This window comes from Tympanuchus pallidicinctus, unplaced genomic scaffold, assembly GCF_026119805.1.
Source record: "Tympanuchus pallidicinctus isolate F22 unplaced genomic scaffold, pur_lepc_1.0 scaffold8, whole genome shotgun sequence".
NCBI lineage: Eukaryota > Metazoa > Chordata > Aves > Galliformes > Phasianidae > Tympanuchus > Tympanuchus pallidicinctus.
In genome coordinates this window covers 26,408,747-26,425,855 of record NW_026294802.1, presented here as the reverse complement: position 1 = coordinate 26,425,855, position 17,109 = coordinate 26,408,747, and the positions used below count along the sequence as shown (strand labels likewise).

Genomic DNA, 17,109 nt, shown 5'->3' with positions numbered 1-17,109 from the left:
AGGGCACTCTGATGGGGTCACAATGGAACAGCTCGGGGATTGCTTTGGGGCTCCATGGAGTCCTAATGGAACTGTTCTGGGGTCGCCATGGAGCTCTATATGGTCTCTGTGGAGCTCTAGGACAACACTATGGAGCTCTAAGGGGCCATAGTGGAACTGTTATGGGGTCACTCTGCAGCTCTATGGGGACACTGTAGAGCTCCACAGGGGGTCTGTGGAACTCTTTTGAGGTCCCGAAGAAGCTCTGAGTGCTCACCAGGGCTCTGCTAAGGAGTCACATGAAGCTCTATGGGCTCCTAGCGCAACTGTTGTGGGGTCACTATGGAGCTCTAGGGGGTCAGGATGGAAATGTTGTGAGGTCACTATAGAGCTGGACGGGGTCACCATGGAGCTGCTATGTGGTCCTAATATTCCTGTTATAGGGGCCCTTTGGACCTCCATGGAGTCTCCAAGAAATTATTCTGAGTTGACTAAGAAGCTGAGTGGGGCCAGTATGGAACTGTTTTGGGCTCACTGTGCAGCTGTATGGTTTCACTATGGAGCTCTTAGGGGGCCACTGTGGTTCTCTCATAGTCGTAATGGAGCTGTTATGGGGTAAGAATAGAACATTAATGGGGTGACTACGGAGCTCTGTGGGGTCACTGCGGAGCTCTGTGAGGTCATAAAGAAGCTGTTAAGGGGTAACAATGGAACTTTGTTGGGGTCACTGTGGAGCTTTATGGGGTCACTATGGTACTCGGTGGGGTCATAATCGATCGATTATGTGGAACGTACGGAGCTCCATGGGGTCACAAGGGAACTGGTATGGGGTCACTATGGAGCTCTATTGTGTCACTATACAGCAGCTCTATGGCGTCACTCTGGAACTCTTCTGGCCGTAAGGCAACTGTAATGGGGTATCAATGGGACTTTTATGGTGTCACTATGGAGCTCTTCCAGGGACAGAATGGAACTTTAATGGGGTCACAATGGACCGCTACGGGGTCCCTATGGAGCTCCGTGGGGTCATAATGGACCTATCATGGGGTAAGCATGGTGCTCTGTGGGGTCACTATGGAGCTCTGTATGGTCATAAAGATGCTGTTAAGGGGTAAGAATGGAACTTTGTTGGGGTCACTGTGGAGCTTTATGGGGTCACTATGGTACTCTGGGGGGTCATAATCGATCTATTATGTGGAACGTACGGAGCTCCATGTGGTCACAAGGGAACTGTTCTGGGGTCTCTATGGAGCTGTCTTGTGTCACTATAAAGCAGCTCTATGGCATCACTCTGGAACTCTTCTGGCAGTAAGGGAACTGTAATGGGGTAACAATGGGACTTTTATGGGATCACTATGGAGTTCCATGGGGTCATAACGGAACTGTTTTGGGGTCACAGTGGAGCTCTTTATGGTTGTAACAAATCTGTTAAGTGGAATCTACAGAGTTCCATGGGGTCACAAGGGAACTTTACTGGGGTCACTAGGCAGCTCTATGGGGTCTCTATGGAACTCCATGGGGTGTCTATGGAACTGTTCTCAGGTCCCTAAGAAGCTGTATGGGGTCCCAAGGGCACTCTGATGGGGTCACAATGGAACAGCTCGGGGATTGCTTTGGGGCTCCATGGAGTCCTAATGGAACTGTTCTGGGGTCGCCATGGAGCTCTATATGGTCTCTGTGGAGCTCTAGGACAACACTATGGAGCTCTAAGGGGCCATAGTGGAACTGTTATGGGGTCACTCTGCCGCTCTATGGGGACACTGTAGAGCTCCACAGGGGGTCTGTGGAACTCTTTTGAGGTCCCGAAGAAGCTCTGAGTGCTCACCAGGGCTCTGCTAAGGAGTCACATGAAGCTCTATGGGCTCCTAGCGCAACTGTTGTGGGGTCACTATGGAGCTCTAGGGGGTCAGGATGCAAATGTTGTGAGGTCACTATAGAGCTGGACGGGGTCACCATGGAGCTGCTATGTGGTCCTAATATTCCTGTTATAGGGGCCCTTTGGACCTCCATGGAGTCTCCAAGAAATTATTCTTAGTTGACTAAGAAGCTGAGTGGAGCCAGTATGGAACTGTTTTGGGCTCACTGTGCAGCTGTATGGTTTCACTATGGAGCTCTTACGTGGTCATAATGGAGCTCTATGGGTGACTGTGGTGCTCTTATGGTCATAATGGACCTTTTAAGGGGTAAGAATAGAACATTAATGGAGTCACTGTGGAGCTCCGTGAGGTCTCTGTGGAGCTCTGTATTGTCATAAAGAAGCTGTTATGGGGTGACAATGGAACTTTGATGGGGTCATTTTGGAGCTTTATGGGCTCACTATGGTACTCTGTGGCGTCATAATTCATCTAGGGAGAATGTGGCTCCCCTGCTAAGTGACAGGAGTGTTCTGGTAACGGGGGATGCTGAGAAGGCGGAGATACTGAATGCCTTCTTTGCTTCTGTCTTCAGTGAAAAAGCTCCCCCTCGGGAATCCGGGACCCTGGAGGTTAGTGAGAGGGTCTGGGGAATGGATGACGTCCCTTCAGTCAGGGAAGAGGTGGTCCGAGAGCGCCTAGGCAACAGCAATGTTCACAAATCCATGGGATCCAATGGGATGCATCCACAGGTGCTGAGGGAGCTGGCAGAGCTGATTGCTGAACTGCTTTCTGTCATCTTTGAGAGGTCTTGGAGGACGGGGGAGGTGCCTGAAGACTGGAGGATAGCCAATGTCACTCCGGTCTTCAAAAAGGGCACGAAGGAAGATCCAGGCAATTATAGGCCAGTCAGCCTCACCTCTGTCCCTGGAAAGGAGATGGAACAGCTGGTGCTGGATGTCATCTCCAGACAACTGGAAGAAAAGGAGGCTAGCAGGAGTAGTCAGCACGGGTTCACCAGGGGGAGGTTGTGCTTGACCAACCTGGTAGCCTTCTATGATGTTGTCTCTGGCTGGGTGGATAGGGGGAGAGCAGTGGAGTTAGTCTACCTTGATTTCAGCAAGGCTTTTGATACTGTCCCCCACGACATCCTTATAACAAAGCTGAGCAAGTGTGGGATAGATGAGTGGACAGTGAGGTGGGTTGAGAACTGGCTGACTGGCAGAGCACAGAGGGTCGTTGTTGGTGGTGCAGAGTCCGGTTGGAGACCTGTAAGCAGCGGTGTTCCTCAGGGGTCTGTGCTGGGTCCGGTCTTGTTCAACATCTTCATCAATGACCTTGATGAGGGGATAATGGCCACCCTCAGCAAGTTTGCTGATGATACGAAGTTGGGAGGATTGGCTGACATGCCTGAAAGCTGTGTTGCCATTCAGCGAGACCTGGATAGGCTGGAGAGCTGGGCAGAAAGAAACCAGATGAGGTTTAACAGGAGGAAGTGTAGAGCCTTGCATCTGGGGAGGAATAATTGCATGCACCGGTACAGGTTGGGGGATGAGCTGCTGGAGGGGAGCTCTGCGGAAAGGGACCTGGGTGTCCTGGTGGATGACAGGTTGGCCATGAGCCAGCAGTGTGCCCTTGTGGCCAAGAGGGCCAATGGCATCCTGGGGTGCATTAAAAAGAGCGTGTCCAGCAGGTCGAGGGAGGTGATCCTCCCCCTCTACTCTGCCCTGGTGAGGCCTCATCTGGAGTACTGTGTCCAGTTCTGGGCTCCCCAGTACAACAAAGACAGGGATCTCTTGGAAAGAGTCCAGCGGAGGGCCACAGAGATGGTGAAGGGCCTGGAGCATCTCTCCTATGAGGAAAGGCTGAGTGAACTGGGTCTGTTCAGCCTTGAGAAAAGAAGACTGAGAGGGGACCTGATCCAGGTCTATAAATATCTAAGGTGTGGGGGGCAGAATGGTGAGGCTGGACTCTGTTCAGAGTGGAGACAGGACAAGGGGAAACGGCCGGAAACTGCAGCACAGGAAGTTCTGCACAAATGTGCTCAAGAACTTCTTTACAGTGAGGTGACGGAGCACTGGAACAGGCTGCCCAGGGAGGTGGTGGAGTCTCCTTTTCTGGAGATGTTCAAGAGCTGCCTGGATGCCTACCTGTGTGACCTGGTGTAGGGAACCTGCTTTGGCAGGGGGGTTGGACTCGATGATCCCTTCCAACCCCTACAATTCTGTGATTCTGTGATTCTGTGAATGTAGCATCTCTGCTGCCATCTTTCATACTGAGAGATAAGTAAAGATTTAAATTATAGGGTTTAAATAAAGATTTAGAGAGTATATATGCATGCATTTATTATTGTTTGCCTTTAACAGACAGGATAGCTGACCTGAATTGTCCAAAAGATATATCACATCATGTAACATTGTGCTCAGAAATGAAATCAAGAGTAGAGGAAGAAGAGGCAGGGTTTTCTTCCAGGGTGGCCACTGCTCACAGACTGGGCATCTATATATCTGTCTGTGAGGGTGATTGCCTTCATAGCACTTGTTATTTTGTTTGTTTTTCTCCTTCATCTCCACTTCTGTTGAGCTGTCTTTATCCTGACTCATGAGTTTTATCATCTTTATCATCTTTTAATTCCTGCTTTCTACTCCATTCTGGTCAGAATGGAGACTGAGTGAGTGGCTGTGTGGGTGTGTCTTGCTCCAATTTATAGGAGGGAAAGGAGGTTCTTTGATATCTGAATACTCGGTGTGAAATTAAGAAGCAGTGGTTCAAATGTTGGTCCGACCAGTTGATTACAAATCTTAATCAGGGTGATAGAGAAGGGGAGGACAGACACTATGACGAATTAGGGTGATGGGGAAGGGAAGAAAGGTGATAGAAAAGATAGGAAAGAAGCAAGGAGTATTTCTGTGAAACAAGAGGGAGATAGTCACCACAATGGATCCAGCGTTGTTCGTAGCTCAGTCTTCAGTAGTGGTGGGTCATCAGGCGTTGTTCTGTTGACAATGATAGTGACCATGGCGATGGTGATGGCAGCTTCTCAATAGTAGAACCAACTTATTTATAAGTCCAAAGTGGTCGAGTCAGCTCTCTTTTGAGTGGCAGCTTCTGGCTCTGGGATCTCAGCAGAAACTCCTTTGTTCCCATCTTCCGGGCCTTGCCAGCAGATAAGAGGGAACAGGGAAGCGCCAACTTGTATCTTGCCTTCACAGGATGCAATGGTTTCATCCCCCAGTCTCCCATAGCAAGCTGGAGTTATTTGGTCACAGGCTAGATCTTCTGCCAGTAAGCAGTCCTGAGCACTCTCTTCCAAAGGCAAACAGCTCCAAAGAAATGCTTTCAAATGTAAAATTGTCCACACAGTGATGTTGATTGGCACATGCAGCACCCATCACTCATCTCCTAGACAAGTCAGTCTTATCACAAGAAATACCTCAGGAAACAAGCTTTGAGCCAAAAGCAAAGGATTCATAGAGGGTGCTTGACTGCTGGCAGGGCCCAATCCACCCTATTATTCTTTAAGAAGTGATCTGTAGTGAAATTGGGAGCTTGGTGTTTCCTGCACCTGATTCCTTCAGAGGGCTTTCTTGCCCATAAACGGTCTCCCCCAAAAAGCTGAGGTGTGCAACCCATGGCACGTAATGTGTCCTGGTGGGGCTGCTTCTGTGGGCCCACAGCATAACTTGCTATGACCAAGGCCAACATTTACGGCATCTCATGCACAGAAGTGGTAACTGTGATTTACACCTAAGTATCCAAAATTGCAAATTCCTAAAATGAAACATGGAGTGGGAAGAAATCCAACTTCATTCCCATGAAGATGTCCAAGTTGGGTCACAGAAAGGATCCTGAGCTTGGTAGAGAGATTATAGTTACAGGCACTGTGAGGAAAGGGTGGTGATGTTAGCGGGTCTGGGCAGGGGGTGTTGGGGTACATGAGGCAGTGTGACTGGGACAGCAGCTGCTGGGTGAAAAGCCCAGTGTGGGTGCTGGGCATGTAGCATGAGGCAGCACCAACCTCCACTGCAGACTTGGGTCACGGGGAATGATTCATGAATTGCTGAAGCTGGGGAGGAAAATTTGGGAGCAACAAATACCACAAGCAAGTGATCACAGAAGAAACCCATCAGTATGCATAGTACATTTAACTCACACTTAGCCAATAACTGCAAGTACAGCCATAGTGACTGCTCTACTATAGTAAAAGATTTAATTCAGATCAATTATGTCTCATGGCTTTTTGTCTCAGAATGGCAGACTTAACAGCAATGCTGTTTTTATGAAAAGCAGAAAAAATATCCAAAACGTTCTTGTAACCCATTGTGATTGCTATGGATGGCAGGTTACAAAAACAAAGAAGCCCTAGGGCTAGGAGACGAGAAGCTTGCCCACTGCAGTGAAAGAGAAGAGAGAAAAAGATTCTGCGGCTTTAATGTGAATTCGTAGCTTAATTTCCCTATTCTCATAGCAACGCTCTTGAAATATGACTCATTTCCTGTGACATGTGCTGCAGTCAATTACCATGGCTAAGACAAGTCCAGCCCACAAGCCTTCCAAGCAACACAAGTCCACAAGCTGCAAGGAGAGCTAAAGCCACCTTACGCAGCTGAAGTGTTCTGTTCTTCAAGCTGATAGACTGGAGGCTAAGTAACATGATAAGCAGATTTTTCACTTGTGAGCTGGCTTTATTGCATTTCTGTCTTTCTTCTGGCTTCTATCAACCAGAGACGTTGCCTGATATTGGAGATGCAGAGTTCATTGAGGAATGTGTGAGAACGCACAACAGATTCCGGTCTGGAGTGAGCCCCCCAGCCAGCAACATGTTGTACATGGTAAGGGGATATTCGCAGTTTACATGCAAGTGTGGTGTTTACAGTTGTTAAAGATGATTCTTCTAATCAAATGTAAAAAAATGAAAAAGAAACCAACTCCTGGGATCATAGCTGCAGTTCCTCTTTAAAGCAGAAGATAAAGCTCTGATTGTCGGATGGTGTTACACAATCAGATACGTGTGTAGCTTAGCTGACTTCGTTTTTTCATTCAAAACTCAAAATTTTAACCCTAAGCTTAGCACTGTAAAAAGTGCTGTGAAAAGGCTCCTCGTTACAAGGCATTGCAGTTTATCAGCCTGGGGTGTGATTTATGTGCAGACCTTAGCACAACCTTTCATACTTGAGTTGGCAAGTGCAGAAAACATTGCCAAATGGCTTTGGAGAGCTTTTCTTTTAGCTTTCTTTGCAAAGATCTCTGCAGCCTGAGCCAATAGAGAGCTGTTAGCTGCAGCTCCTAGGTGCTGGGCTGCAAAGGAAGCCAAAACAAGTGCAGCAGCTGCAATAGCTGGAGGCATTGGTCCTGCACAGTGGTGCCCATCTCTGGCTGCAACCATCATGCAAAAGGCAATCTGTTGTGATTCAAAAGAACCCCAGACCTGGGAAGTAGCTTTAGTGGGGCAAACCAAACCTCCACTGCATATTGCTCCAGATCTTTTCTGAAACTTTCTCTAAACCGCTTCGCTAGCTCTGTGCTAACAGAGTCTTGCTATGAGCAGCATCCATCTTTTTAAAATTGCAGCGATTTTGTGCCTGATTTTTCTTTTTGAAAAGCTGAAGATCTGGAACCAGGAAAAAAAAGAGAAAAAAAAAAAAAAAAAGCAAACAAAGGTCACCACAAAGAAGAAAAGAACCAAAATAATGGCAGCTTTCTTTTAAAGAGCTGCAAAAAAACTAGTCTTGGGTATGACCTCTCCCAGTAAGAATTTGTTGTGGATAAAGCAGTGAAAAACATTATAAAATCAATGAGAAAAGGAGAAGTATTGACATTGAGAAGATCATATATGTTCATTGTTGTAATTGACCTTAGTGCTACAAAAATGAGGAAAACAAGAAAACTTTTTTATTTCTCAGAACACTTCTGTTTCCTGCGGATAACTGTCCATCCAGATGCATAAAGATGAAGGATATGAACTCAAGGCACTTCCATCCTTTGGGAAAAAAATACTTTTTAAAACAAAATGCAAGACAGAAACTCCTTTAAGCACAAGTGACAAAGCCTAACCAGCCACATTTGTAATACAGCTGTTATTATTAATGCTAGTGCAGGATGAAGAAGAAAAGAGGGGTGCGAACTCTCCAGCAGAGGCTGAAAAATGGGACTGCAGAGGACTAACCTATCAACTGCTGTCACACAGCTTTTGTCACAGTCTTCTGCTTGTGACCTCACAGCATTGCCAAAATGTAAACTGCAGCCTCTGTCTCAGCTTGCAGCAATGCTAGGACTGGGAGATAAAGCCTGAACAAAGCGAGATTGTGTTAATTATCCTTCAGAGTTATCATCTAAGGAAACAACAGATCTTCAGTTGCATTTAGACCCCCTGCTACCAAGCTTACCTTTATTATTCCATGTACTGAGTTCTTAGACTTATTATTTATGTTTTAGCTTTGCAGGACAACACTTCTCCCAAATAATTAGCATAGGGAGAATTGGAAGAAGGTGGTTACAAAATATTTTCAAATCTTTGTAGATCTATTTTGATGTCACCTGGCAATTTCTCCTTACCTATTCATTGCATAAAATTAAAAAAAAAAAAAAAAAAAGACATCTTCAGTACAAAAAGACTATATTATATAAAACATAGGCATGAAATTCAGCAACCTCCAAATCTTTCCTCAGTCACGATCAGATCAAAACAGTTTCTCTCTGGTGATCCCACTGTTTGCAGAGGCAACTGAGAGATTTTAATCCATGCACAGAAGGATAAATAAGGAAATCTTATTTTTTTACAAAAGCCCAATCAGAAATTCTCCAGCAGTACTGAACAGCTTAATTTTCATGACACAGTGCTTAAGCAGAGCTCCAGGAGCTGTTTTCCAGGAGGGATAACACTGCTTGCTCAATCAGATTGTGTACACAAGAAAACCCAGTGGAATCAGACAATGCCTCCAGTGCAAACAAAAGACATTCATATAACTCAATGGCTTATGCAACAGCTCTTTGTTGGACTGAATTGCAAGTGAGTGAGTGATTCCACAAATATGAATTCAGTGCTAGTGTTTGAAGCCACAAAATTCCCTGAGTTTAGACTGTTTCAAAAATCCTGCATGTTTGTGACTTGACCGGCAAGCAGCAGCCCTAATCTGTGAGGCTGCATGAGATTTCAGACAGTTTGGGACAGAAAGCACAACCCTCTTCTTCCAGGCTTTCTATAAATACTTTTTTTTAAAGGTTAAATTAACATTCACCCTTAAGTGGCACAGCCTGAAAATGTGTATTGTGCTCCATACACTTTGATGCATAAGTCTTGGCACTCAACAAGCATGTCAGACACAATTGTCCACCTCTCCAAAATCTTCCCCATGTTTAATGAGTGACTAGATTCCCACTGGAACTTACAAGTCAGTCTACCATACAGCACTCGAAGTCTCAGCAGAAATAAACAAGCGAACCTGCAGCATATAGACACAACTTCTCCAAAATCTGTTCAGCACTACTGCATTGCTAAGATAACCAAGTCATTTTTACTTGTCTTTATTTTGCAGAGTTGGGATCCAGACTTGGCAAAGACTGCAAGAGGTTGGGCAAAGAGATGCGAGTTTAAACATAACATATACCTCCAAGAGCCAGGGCAGGCTCACCCCAGATTTACTCCTGTTGGAGAAAATCTCTGGACTGGCTCACTTTCAATTTTTTCAGTGCAAGGAGCCATCACCTCTTGGTACAAAGAGGTTGGAGACTACACATACACCAGCAATAGCTGTAGCAGAGTATGTGGCCATTACACACAGGTAAGGCATCACAATTCTCCAACTCTGTCAAGTTTAGTTGTACTCAGTGCTGCTGAGGCTTCAAGTACTGTGTCTTGCAAGAAATATATCTCACTGCAAGAAATATATCAAAGCCATGGAGCCTGGTGTCCAGAGAAGGGCAGCAAAGTTGCTGAGGGACCTGGAGTACAGGTCATATGGAGAATGGCTGAGGGAACTGAGATTATTTAGTCTGGAGAAGAGGAGGCTTTGGGGAGACGTTATTGCTCTATACAACTGCCTGAAAGGAGGTTGAGGTGAGCTGGGGTTGACCTCTTCTGCCAGGTAACAGGGACAAAGCAAAAAGTCATGGTCTTAAGCTGAATGAAGGGAAGCTCACCTTGGATATTAGGAAAAATTTCTTCCCAGAAAGAGTGGTGAGGTGTTGGAATAGGCTGAGGAAGTGGTAGAGTCATCACCATCCCTGGAAATTTTCAAGAAACATGGAGATGCAGCACTTAGGGACATGGTTTAGTGTACATTGCAGTGATGAGTGGATGGCTAGAATAGATGATCTTAGAGGTCCTTTCCAACTTTCATGGGTCTATGATTCTATGGTTATATGAACTAGACTTGCAGTTCTGACAAAGAAATTCTGTTCTGTTCATGGACTTGGCAAACAACGAGTTGCAGGCTTCCCTTTGGAAAGGGAAATAGGGTATGTGGTGCTGAGTTCAATTGGATAACTCATGCTACGCAGAGGATCTGATGCTCTTGTCTCTGTTATGTCAGTCATGCTTGTGGTCATAGAAGGCAAGACTGCAACCTGAATGTGCTCCTTCTCCCTGTTGTTCCTGTAGCTCCCTGCTTTTTGTCATTTGCCTGCGCAGTAAACCCCTGTAGAAGACAGCAAACAGCTTTGTACTCACAGATTTTATATCCTCCAGTGGGAAAGGCAGAACTATCATGGATTACTATGAAGGAAAGGAGACAAATTTCACCTTCTCCTTTGCAAGAAAGGAAAACTATCTGTCACAATCAATTTCTCTTTCTTTCAGCCATTTTAATAGCAAAATCATAGAATGGTTTGGGTTAGAAGGGACTTTCAAGATCACCTAGTTCCAATCTCCTGCTATAAGCAGGGACACCTCCCCCTAGACCAGGTTGCTCACAGCCCCATGCAGCCTTGAATGCTTCCAGGGACAGGCACCCACAGCCTCACTGGGCAACCTGTTCCAGTGTCTCACCACCCTCGCAGTAAATAATTTCTTCCTGATATCTAGTATAAATCTACCCTCTTCCAGTTTAAAACCATTTTCCCTCATCCTGTTGCTATATGCCCTTCTAAGAAGTCCCTTCCCAGCTTTCCTTTAGGCCTCCTTTGGGTACTGGAAGGCCACTATGAGGTCCCCCAGAGTCTTTTCTAGGCTGAAAATACCCAGCTCTCTCAGTGTGTCCTCATAGAAGAGGTGCTCCAGTCCTCTGGTCATCAAATAAATTAATAAACATCTAGTGAATTAGTTAAAACAACCAGATATTCTTCAGAACAAGCGATTATTTAGATATCCATCACTACTGCTTACCACTGCAAATCATGTCCAAGGAGCATTCCAAAGCCTATCTGACATGTAACATACAGGAGAGCAAGGCTTTTCCCTTAAAGTGCAGCTGTTAACCAAATATTCAGCCACCAATGTTTGTGTCTGTCTTTCCAGGTCGTTTGGGCTCAAAGCTACAAGGTTGGCTGTGCTGTCCACTTCTGTCCCACAGTGTCATACTTCTCAGGAACCAACGCAGCACACTTCGTCTGCAACTATGGGCCAGCGTAAGGTTTCCAGGACAAATATTTTAGAGGATTCAGATCCTGCCCCTTCTTCCCTCCCACAATGTGCAATTTGACAGGATCAGACCATTTTTTCTTGTGTTTATGGGTAGAAATGGTCCTCAAAACAGAGAAAGATACATACGTCTATCCAAGCAACCCTAGTTTGAGTAAATGGGAGTTATATATTGTAGCCAAAAAGCAGTGGTGCTGGTAGAAAAGGTAAAATATAAGACACTGAAATAAGCATACCTAAGCGATCATTTGAAAGCTGTTCCCTCGTTCCTCAGTGCCGAGGTGGCCCCAGATGGTTGCCAAGGCGCAGATCCAAGGTGTGAAAATTTTTACACATTTGTCTGCAGAATCAGGTCTCTTGGTCAATGGTTTGAGTAAATACTGAAGTGTGCAGTGCTTGTAGCTGCAGGCTGAGCTTTAGTATGAGAGCTTGGACATGTGATGCTAGGGCTGCTCAAGACAGAATTTTATTGAGAGATCCTTCATATGCATTGTAAGTAGCATATTTGCTGCCTGAGGTATAGAGAGACACGGAGGCTTTGAAGGACCTGCTGAACCTTGGTCTCAGCTTATGAGGGCAGGATGCTTTTTTGGTCCTGGTTGAGGCCCTGATCTGCTCAGCCCTTAAAGTCACAGGGAGCATAGAGTACAAAGCCATTACTGTGGATATTTACTGCCTGCCAAAATCTTCATGGAGCAGCCTGGGCACCTTCTGGGCGAGGTGGGCAGTCAGGCAGGGCTGACCAGGACACAGTTCACTGTCAATACAAGCAGAGAAAATCTCAAGTTCAGAAGTAAATAAGCAGAAGGGATTGCCATCCCCTCATAAGGGCAGCTTCAAAGCAATGTTATTTTCTTTCACAGTGGGAATTACAGACGGCACCCATATGAGACAGGAGCAGCATGCAGCAAATGCAACGGCGAGCAGTGCGCTGACAATCTGTGTCGTAAGTAGGCAACCCACCCTCCTCCACAGGCACGTGTAGAAAGAGAGGGAGCATGCAAGAAGACTCTGGCAGGAAGCACAGCATCCCCTATTCCCAAATACTGTCTGAAAAAATGCAATGAGGATCCAAGAGAGCAGTGATGCCCATGGATAGTAAAGGTTTTAAAATACCAGCATCAAGGAATGAGAGGGGATCCCTGGCTGCTGATGTCAGCTAGACAAGTGGATCTTGAACTTGAGAGCTGGGAATAAAAAAAAGGTGATGGAGTGAAGTGTACCTGAGGAATAAGTCCTCTCCATGCCAGCCACTGGCAGGGGCACTCAGTAAGATGCAATCGAGGTCTCTGCAGCAAAGCCCCAGAATCACTCTCTGGAAATCTACAGGTCTTTGGTTCTTCCTGGAAAGAAACACAACTGTATTTCTTGTCAGCCCACTGTGAGCGAATTCTCCTCTTTTATAACTCACATTGTTTACAGATTCTAAGCCTGCTGCTTACATTCACTTCTTCTTTTCTCTCCAGGAAACACTGAGCGTGACAAAGTCATTAGTAAGTACCACAGATATTAAATCAGTGCCTCGGTTTGTTGTCCCCAGTGCAGTTACGCTTGAAATAATTGATCTGTTTTGCCTCCAGGTGATTCTAGGTGGCACCCAGCTTGGGACAGACCTGCCTGCGATGAGTACTGCATCTCTGTGGTTGTTTTAAGGCTGTTACTTCTTATTCTGAGTATTGTAGCCACTTGGATCCTACCCAAATACTGGTCCATAACACCTGCCACCAAGTAACTCATAGAAGGCTGTGGCAGCACTGAGGTTGATTCGTCCTCTCCCTGTGCTTAAGCTACTGGCAGTGCTGAGATGGATGGAGATGTTGTTTGCATCCATAAATCATTCTAAATATAGAAATACCATCCCCATTTCATGGAGGAGCTGGCAGAGCTGATAAGGAGCCTTCTCATTGTTCAGAATCAGTAGCTGTTTTTAAATTACCTGCTTATTTTTCCAAAGTGGAGCACTGTGGCAGAGATGGGTGTGCCATGGAACAGCTTGCCACACTTCCCAGGGAGGGAGTGGGGTGTCTGCAGCCCAGCAGAGCAGACTCCTCTATACCTATTGAGCTCTCCTCCAGCGAGACGCAGCAGCATGGTTTTGGGTAGCCTGGAGAGATTTTCTTCTATCATTTATAGCTTTTTTTTTTTACCTCATAATTTTTGGGTACAGGTGAGTTCCAGCATGTGAATCCCACAGCAGGCAGTGCGTTTCCCTGTATCGCAGTGCACAGGGACCACTGGCATTTCTCTTTGCTTAGAATCTGTTTTCAAACACACATCATCTCTGCCAAGACACAGAGCTTCACCCGTGTTTAAATGTGACTCTGCACCACCTTAAACTTTTTTTTTTTTCTTTTTCTGAGCATGAGGTTTCTGATTTCTGCTTCAAACAATAAACCACTATTTCCTGCCTCTCATGCACGGTGATCATGTATCTGCAACCTGATCTGAAGGTCCACTGGTGCACAAACCCAGAACAAATACATTCAGTTCCAGCCTGCACAATGCCAAGAAACACGATGCTGGGAAACACAGTGCAGTGCTCTAAAAACTGTGCTGTGCCCAAAGTCGTGCTCTGGGCTCAGTGGCTGCCGAGCTCCAGTCTCCATGAGGCTGTGCTGAGAGCAGGCAGGGTTCAGCCAGGCCCCTTCAATATATCACACCACTCTGCTGGGTGCTTTTACGCAGGAATCCAGGGAGTCCCCCAGCTGCTTCCCGTCTGTGGTGCTGTCTTTGCTCACTTCTGTCAGTGTTGCTGCACAGGTCCTGCTCTGATGCCACTCCTGGAGTCAGCCTCACCTGGAATTACTGCAACTGCAACCCAGAGTTTCTGACATTATTCTTCCATGCAGTTAGCTGCTAGTACTTGAATCATCTCAGCATCACAGCATGTCCTCAATAAATCATTTTCCAAAATGTAAATGCGGTCAGGGACAGAATTCCTAATTCTCTTCCTTGTCCTTCACTTATATTTACAATTTGTTTGTGCCAGAGCCTCTTTTCTGCCATCCAGTGACCCCAGTGTCACAGCACCTGTTCTGGCCAAAATAGAGAGACAATTTTGTTTAAAAAAAATAAAAAATAAAAAATCCTCACTACCGATTCAAGGCCACGGGTCTATCTGTTGAAAAGGGCAGCCACTTTCATTCCCACTTACCTTTTTGCCACACTTTTTTGAGCACCACTCAAGCCTCACGCTTTCTGTACTGCGAAGTCCCATCTGGAAATCCCACAAGGACAATAACCAGCACATGTTGGCAGCAGGACGTACTCTGCAGTGTCCTTTTGCAGAGAAGGGCTGTTATGCCAGCATCTGCCCCATGTGCAGGAAGGTCCTACTGATGCAAGAAGAAATGGAGGAAAGGAAAGTGCATACAATGCTGTGTCCAGGGAGCAAAATGAGCTCAGCAGGAATGCTCCCCTGCTAAGTTTAATCTATACTTGGTTTCCAGGAGAGTAAACAGAACCAACACAGAGCCCTAAAAGTTCAGAACATTCACAGTGCTGCCACTGAACCACATACCTTAGCAGCTTGAAGGGAATTCCATAGAGAAAGCTTCATTTAAAAAAAAACAACTGTAAATCACTGGGGCTCATGGGGAAAAAAAACAACCAACCCACAACAAATTCTACAGCATGGTAACGTTCAAACAAAAAAATCCAGAAAGTCAAGGAGTCCAAGCCAAACAACTGCATCTCATTTTTTAAGGACACCCAAAATCCAGATATTTAACTCCCGATGATTAAACCCCCTCAAGTTGTTCACATTCTTTTTATGGCACCCATCTGCGACTTCCACATGATCAATGCAAAATACGGATACAGAAACAGCCATTGAGTACTTTGCTAGTCTCTAAACTCTAAAATCAGTTTAAGGAGATAATTTGCAAAAATTCAAGCTAGTTCTGAAATTACTAAAACAACTACTTTGCCCTTCTAAACTTATTTTTCTGTTTGTTGTTTTTTTTTTTACATCAGAATAGGTGTCAAAAGCACTGTAGTGAGCCCAGCGCAGGTGGTTACCACTAAAAAGCTGATTCTAAGCACACAAATCCTTGGTTTGCCTTCCTTACGTGAATGAAGGGCCTTTCTAGATTTTCCTGTTTAACTAAATAGAAGTCTAACCAACAATCCCTGAAACTCAGCAGCCATAACAACCAAAAAAGGTTAAACATAACCCTTTCATCTCACAAAAACAGAACAAGACTCCATGAAATCAAGTAAGTTCTACTGCGGTTGGGGCTTTGATGCCCAACCTACACACATACCTCAGCTGGGGAACCAAAATTCAAAACATACATTTCCATGGAAGTACACAGATGCATTTTGAGGTCAGGCTGCCACCAAGCTAACGTACATTTTCCTGCTCTGTGACTCAGGCAACCACGCAGTTGGTTGGCCCAGCGGGAAAACAATCATTTAATTAGCAGCAAGCCTTTTTAGCCAAACCAGGTTCCTGAAATAAAAGGCCAACCTACAAAGTCAAACGGCCCTTTGCATCGTGGAACAAGATATGAACTTAATTTTAGCAAGCAGAAATTTGCTGCAGGGACCTTCTGCAGTAAAAGGGGCCTCATTCAGTCTAAAATATAACAGAGGACTCTCCCTCCTTGCACCTCCCCTGAATCCAGTTCAGCTCCTCTTTACTGGCTTTGGACTCTGCAGATTAATGTTGAAGTTGTGATCCCACTCACTTGTGGGATCACATGAGAACCATGGCAATGCCTCTGGAGGTAGCCCAGGCCAATATGTCTGACCCACCTGATACTGAGCTCAAGTCTCCCCTTTGCACCATCAACAGCTACGTATCAGATAACATGTCTAAGAGCTTATCATAGGGCTGGTATCCTAAACATATCAGCCTACTACAGCTTCTGAGATGGGTGTGTAATTTTCTTATTTTCTCAGTGAAGCATCTGTTGAGCTTTCTTACATGATTTTATAAGTACTTAAAATGACATTTATGGATGATAGAGTATTGAGTTTTCTCTTCCAGAACTAAGTTGCAAGAAAAGGTCAGGCAACGGAAAGGGGTACCAATATTGCCCCCCACCCTAAAGGGCAAGAATCCTAGATCATCTTCTCCATGCACACACACATACTGACTCTTTAACATACATTCTAAATTCTTATTTAGACATGTAACAAAGAAAACAGCTGTGTTTTCACTGACCAGTCTCAAATAAAAGGCCACTAACCAAACCAAAGTGAGCTGCAGTGTTCTAGCATAATCATCTTTACCACATGTGCAAGGGATCAGAATTCCAAAGTCTGGCAAAGCACTCAAACGCTGTGGTGAAACTGGTGTGGCCTGACCACCTACTTACTGTTACATTTGCTTCTTGAACCTCAGATGCATCAACTAAGTAACATCTGCTTTTCCAGTGCACTCTGTTTCATCATAATTTCCATTTGTACTTCCTTCAAAAAAGGGGAAGGGGCTGAACAAAGTTAAAAGTAACCTAAGTTCTCATTTCTTGTAAGAAATGAATTTAAAACACATTTAAAGAAAGGTAACATTTATGTTTTCCCTGCAGCACACTTGCATTGTGTTACATTCTGCCTAACAAGATAATGCTAATAAATGACAATTTATTAATGGCGTTCAATTAAGATTATGGTTGTCTAATCCTCACACAAAGCTGTGAGCTTGCTTACAAGAATACAAGATGTAGGTTTTGCAATAGATGACTAATTAAAGGA

General features: G+C 45.2%; 1 protein-coding gene across 1 annotated transcript; it reads left to right on the top strand.

The window, feature by feature from the left end:
* Positions 1 to 6,359: 6,359 nt before the first annotated feature.
* LOC128073436 (glioma pathogenesis-related protein 1-like) lies at positions 6,360 to 13,818 on the top strand. The gene is made up of 6 exons (XM_052668362.1): positions 6,360 to 6,664; positions 9,368 to 9,613; positions 11,287 to 11,396; positions 12,273 to 12,355; positions 12,876 to 12,902; positions 12,990 to 13,818. The coding sequence occupies exons 1-6, from the start codon at positions 6,485 to 6,487 to the stop codon at positions 13,139 to 13,141; spliced, it is 798 nt and encodes a 265-aa protein (XP_052524322.1). The 5' UTR covers positions 6,360 to 6,484; the 3' UTR covers positions 13,142 to 13,818.
* Positions 13,819 to 17,109: the final 3,291 nt, after the last annotated feature.

Coding starts and splice junctions, on each gene's coding strand:
- LOC128073436 (XM_052668362.1), top strand. CDS start 6,485: ATGATAAGCAGATTTTTCACTTGTGAGCTGGCTTTATTGCATTTCTGT. Junction 9,614..11,286: donor TATGTGGCCATTACACACAG/GTAAGGCATCAC, acceptor CTGTCTTTCCAG/GTCGTTTGGGCTCAAAGCTA. Junction 12,356..12,875: donor GTGCGCTGACAATCTGTGTC/GTAAGTAGGCAA, acceptor TTTTCTCTCCAG/GAAACACTGAGCGTGACAAA.